This window comes from Condylura cristata, unplaced genomic scaffold (assembly GCF_000260355.1).
Source record: "Condylura cristata isolate star-nosed mole 26May11 unplaced genomic scaffold, ConCri1.0 scaffold00028, whole genome shotgun sequence".
Taxonomy (NCBI): Eukaryota; Metazoa; Chordata; class Mammalia; order Eulipotyphla; family Talpidae; genus Condylura; species Condylura cristata.
The window spans coordinates 25,977,160-25,982,717 of NW_004567129.1; the positions used below are offsets into that span (position 1 = coordinate 25,977,160).

The following is a 5,558-nucleotide window of genomic DNA, read 5'->3' on the forward strand; positions in this document are numbered from 1 at the left end:
AGGAGAATCTGTTCTAGACGCTACCCTGGGGCAAGGGATTTGGAACTGCAGAAAGAAACGAGGCAGTGAGGAAATGCCAGGTGGCCGGGGAGAGGGGAACCGCTAAAGGCCAAAACCCGGGGCTCGTGGTCCCCAAGAAGTTCCAGGAAAGTTAGCAGGCGCGAGTGCTGCAAGGAAGAGGGCCCCAGGCCAGAGGGCGATACAAAAGCGCAGCGTCATCCTCGGGAAGAGAAAGCCCTTAGTGCCAGGGTGGAGGCAGGGAGGATGGCACCTGTCACAGCCACGCCCCTCCGGCGGGAGTCCTGGGGAGCGGGACACCTGGCTGTCCACACCGCGGGGGGCAGCCGGCCTTGCCAAGGCCTCGGCCTCGGGGATCAGGCCCAGGGCAGGGCAGGCTGGCCAGGCGGAGCCGGCCCTGGGGGCAGGGCTGCGCTGGCCCAGCGCCCAGACCTGCTTCCACTAGGGCAGGCCTGGCAGTGGCCCCAGCGTGATGTCTGTTGCAGGTGGCCGGGCCGTGCCATGCTGCTCCGGACCCAGGGTGGCAGCCCTCGCTGTGGGCACCCTGATACTGCTGACTGGCATCGGGGCGGCGTCCTGGGCCATTGGTGAGCGTGGCCCCCTGTGCCTCCCCTCCCCCCTGGTGGCCCACAGCCGGAGGCCCTCACCTCTGCCTTCTCCACAGTGACCGTTCTGCTCAGGAGTGACCAGGAGCCACTGTATCCAGGTGAGCAAAGCAGGCTGGGACCCTCGGGGCCCACTGGGGGAAGTGGGGGCTCCATGGAACACCCTGAAAGGGTGTTATGAATGAAGGCGCAGCGGCGAGTAGAAACGCTAACAATAGTGCTCTTCCCTGGCCCTGTCCTGGACTTTTCAGACTGGAAAGCCCGTAGTGCATTGCAAAATTAAATGAGTTGAAAGCCACATTTTTTTTTTTCAAAGCGTGAAAGAGATGAGAAGATATTAGAGAGCCCTCCCAGTGAGAAAAAGTCTGGTTCGTCTCGTCTTTGTTTGATGAGATGGGAATGTCATTGTTGCTATTTTACAGATGGGGAAACTGAGGCTTGGAGCCATGGTCAGGCTTCGTGTGCTATGTCATAACGCAAAACTGTGTTCCTTACTGCGGGGCTTGGTCACAACCACTGCTTGAGGGGCACTGTGTGAATTCCCTGAGCTCTGTGAGCTATCATAGGGAGCTGTACGGGGTCTGGTAGTACCCCATTTTACAGATGTGGAATGTGAGGACCAGAGAGGACATGAGGTGGTAAATGATGGGGCCGGGAATGGCTCTTCCTCCTGCCTAGGAGAGAATTATCTGCAGGCAGGTGGGACTAGCTGGCCACACTCCTCTATAGATGCAGACATGAATTATGGAGTGAGTGAAATAGATGGATGGATGGATGGATGATGGATGGGTGGGTGGATGATGGATGGGTGGGTGGGTGGGTAGATGGTGGCTGGCTGGCTGGCCCACTCCAAGTCACCATCCCATGGCCCAGGGCAACAGGAAACAAGGGGACATAGGTGGGAAGTATCTTCCACTCCTCTGAGCTTCCAGTTCCATGAGGAGTCAGCTCACATTGAGAGAAGGAAATCCACACTGGCAAAGGTGGCATCCGGGCATCCCCTGGCCGGACCGGCACCCCACCTTCTTGTGTGCACGACCTCAGGGGCTTTACACATCCCCTTTGTTAAATCCTCACCACAGCCAGCTGGTCTGGAGAAACCCATGCCAGAAAGGCGCGGGGACTGAGGCCACGCCACGGAGTAAGTGGCAGGTCTGGGATCTGGACCCAGGCAGTCTGGGTCCGTTTCTTGGAGAAATCGGTCTGTGGTTTCGTAGAAACAGCCAGCGAGTTGCCACAGTGCGGGCCGGCTTGGCCAGCCAGGCTCAGCTTGTGACTGGCTGTGGTCACAAGTGAACTGACTTCCCAGGACCACCCGCTGGATAAGTGGCAGGGCAGGGGGTCTGGCATCTGCGGGGAAGCTCCTCGCCAGGTCCCCACCACTACCGAGCCCAGGCCCTGGGCCCCCTCCACGCCACTCCTGTCCACAGCCTACTTTCGTGTCCCGGATGGACGCCCTGACACCGCCCTAGCTCACCCACCTCTTCCGCTCCCAGCCTGCAGGCAGCTTTAGATCTGCATGGTGTCCCCGAGCTCGGGGACCTCACACCTGCCGTGTCCTCTGGGAGTCTCACTGTGCTCACCTGGCAACTGGCGGTGAGAAGAAGAGATGATTATGTGCGGCTCTTGCTCTTCCCACTCCTCAGGCCCCCCTGCTTCCCAGAGCCCACACCCCCATCCTTCCGCTGCACAAGACCCCTCACACTGTTAATTACCGACTCCTGCTAGGATCGGGGCATGTGGACATTTGTCACCGCCCAGACAGCATCTGGCACATAGTAGGTGCTCAGGACGCCTCGGCGTGACGAAGCCCCAGGCCACCTTTCAGGTCGGCTCTCCCCACCGCCAGCCCCCGGCCCTTGATGCCACTTGGGTTTCTCCAAAACGTGGGGAAGTTTTAAAAGCGTCAACAACCACCCCGAACTGTATCCCCATTTCATTTTTCTGGGATTTTTCACACCTCTAAATATATCAGACAGTTTGGTAAGCAAAGCAGGTGACCCAGAACAGACTTTGCTTCGCTTAAAATAAGCAGGCAAAAATAAAGAGTTTAAAAGTGAGAAACAGTGTCACAGAAGGTGGCTTTAAAAATAATCGGAGGGGAGTATTTTATTCCCTCCCCCCGCCGCCTTCTCCCGCACACAACCATAAAGTGATAATTTTTTCCTGAAACCTCGCACTTTCTGGAAATCACATTTCGGGAGCATTTCGAAGTCATTATAAAGTAAGATTCACCCCCTAGCCCCAGCTGGGGTTTCAGAGCCTGAGTCAGTGCTGGAACACAGAGGGTGGGGGTGGAGGGGTTCCCCCACCCCCATGTCAAAGCAGGGGGCCATCATGAAGGCCGGCCAGCCAGGAAGCTCTTAGCAGGCCATGCAAGCCAGCAGGTCTGGATTCAAATCCTGGCCTTGCCTATTCTGCTCGGAGACTCAGTTTCCCCATCTGCAAGATGGGCACAGTAGTGGGCCTCCGCCTCCCAGACAGGTGGGATTGGAGAGTCCCCAGGTACCTCCGCGTGCGGCCAGCCACGGCCAGCTCCATCGCAACACTGGACATGTAGCCAGTGCTGTGCTGGCTGAGCTGTCACGGGTGACCCCTCACATCCTCTCTTTCTGCCTCTCCCTCGCTTGGGGCCACTGGCCAAGTCACCCGTCCCCCTAAGCTTCAGTTTCCCCAACTGAAAAACAGGTGCGGTCTCTGCGGCCCCCTCTGAGGTTGATGGTGCCAGGGAGAGTGTGGAGCCTGGCGCAGGGCACACAGGAGGTCTCCCTGGTCCTGTCTCCCCTAGTCCAGCTGTGCAGGGAGACCGCAGCTTGGGTGAAAGTGCGTCTGCACCCCAGAACCCCCGGCTGTGCCCCTGGCCACACAGGGACCGTATGTAAGGCCCAAGAGGTTGACAGCGGCTCCTTCCCAAGCCTGCTCGGTCACTCTCAGCCCCGCCAGGCCGAACACCTCGAACACCTCGGGTGTCCCTAACCCTCATCCGCTCTGCCCCGCACCCCAACCCGCGGCCTCCACCCACACAGCCTGTCCCGAATCTAAACTCCGCTCTCCCCCCAGCTGGCTCCCTCCTCCGGCCTCCTCCCTGGACACCCTGCTCCTCCCTGGACACCCTGCTCCGCACTGTCATCCCCCACAGCCCGCTCCCCACACGGCAGCCTGTGACCCCCGTCAGCCCCCCCCTCCCCGCCCACCACGCAGACCCCTCGCCTCACTCTTGTAACGCTTCACTCTGAAGTCTGTCAGGCCCATGTCATCTCTCCTGTGCCTCTGCCCCCGTCTCTATGCCTCAAGCACCCCCAACCCCTGTTCTCAGCCTGAGAGCTGGCCACTTTCTGGGCCCCTGGTCCATTCTGTTTCCTCAATTACCTTCACCCCTTTCTCACCTGCTTCAGGTGTTCCCAGCCACCTTCCCCGTAATGCTCTCCCTGCCCACCAACGAAAGCTGTGGCCGCACCAGCTCACCGGCAGCCCCTGGCTAAGCCCCTCCCTGTAGCACAAGGTCTGTGCGGCTCAGTGTCCGTTCGAGGCTCTTGCCTGTTGGCTCTTGAGCTCCTCAGGGCTGAGGGAGGCTTGACTGGGTTGTTGCTCGGACGATTTGTTCATTGCCCAGAACAGAGCCTGGCACATTCTGTGTGTCTGGTGAAAGGAAGTACAGGTTGGCAGGCTGTGACCCTGGCACAGAGTCCTCTGGTCCTGGGTGGAGGGGCCGGAGAGGGGTGAGGGGAGCATCACCGGCCCCGGGCATGAGGAATCTGCTGGAAGGTCCAGCTGTCTGAGCCTTCTCAGTTTGTCATGATGCCTTTGGTTGGGTGATTTTCAAGCACTGTCTCTCCCCACCCCACAGACTTCAGCTTGGTGAGATCACGGTTCAGGCTTGTCTCGGTCGCCTCTGTGTCCCCACATAGGACTGGGTGAATGCTGTTGAGTGAATGAATAACTACTACAGCCCCTGCTTGGAGGCTGCACCCCACTTTAGTCTATTAGTCGTTGAAGGCACTGACAAGTCCTGCAGAGAAGACAGCCCTTTTTTAAGATTGATTTATTTATGTATGCAGAACTGGGGTGCAGGGGGTGAGAAGATTCACCAGAGACAGAGCGGGGAGCAGAACAGACAGATGGACTGCTGAGGGGAGCAGCGGGCAGGTCAGGAGAGGGCTGCTGCGCCCTGTGGGTCAGCTCCCTGGCTGGGGATTGAACTCATGCTGCAGTGGCCGCGGTAGCTTCATAGAGTTGAGACTTTAACCCCTTGTGCCACCAGGGAGGGCCCGATAGCCTTTTTTTTACAGTTACAGAAAATCTGTCTAACTTTGCAATCTGATTGATTTGCCAACAATCTTCAGACAGCAGCAGACCAGAGGAAAAGAATTAGGAAATGAGTTAAACATAAAAGGGAAGCGATAATCTTCATGTACTTGATCATTCTGGAGGGTGCAGTCCTGGCTCCCCAAGGGGCTTTTAAAAATGCCAGCAGCTATGTCTTGAGTTTCCTCCTTGGTGACTTTTTCCCCCTCACTGGGGCAGGAAGGGCCCTTCACACCATTCTCTGGGGAGCCCCATGTTCAGACTGGCTTGCAGCTCACAGGCCATCGGCTGGGGAACCAGGGCCTCCAGCCGGCCAGCCGGAACCCGGGCGGCCATTCACCTGTGTGACCTCAGACACAGGCTCTTGCAGAAACTCCATGAATCGGGGGCCTGGGTGGCCGCGCGGGTCCTACCGGACCCTCCAGGCAGGAGAACAGGCTGGCGGGAGGCGACCCAGCCGCCCTGTCCTCTTGCCCTGCAGTGCAGGTCAACCCGGTGGACGCCCGGCTCACCGTGTTCGACAAGACGGAGGGGACGTGGCGGCTCCTGTGTTCCTCACGCTCCAACGCCAGGGTGGCGGGACTCGGCTGTGAGGACATGGGTTTCCTCAGGTACCGGGCGCCCCGGCGG

At 58.8% G+C, this 5,558-nt stretch overlaps 1 protein-coding gene across 1 annotated transcript in view; it reads left to right on the forward strand.

The window, feature by feature from the left end:
- The first annotated feature begins 490 nt into the window (after positions 1–490).
- HPN (hepsin) overlaps positions 491–5,558 on the forward strand; it is a 10,360-nt gene continuing 5,292 nt past the window's right edge. Inside the window, exons 1-3 of the mRNA XM_012730481.1 lie at positions 491–605; positions 683–724; positions 5,410–5,539. Of these exons, the coding sequence (XP_012585935.1) occupies positions 491–605; positions 683–724; positions 5,410–5,539 (287 nt within the window). The remainder of the gene's footprint in view (positions 606–682; positions 725–5,409; positions 5,540–5,558) is intronic.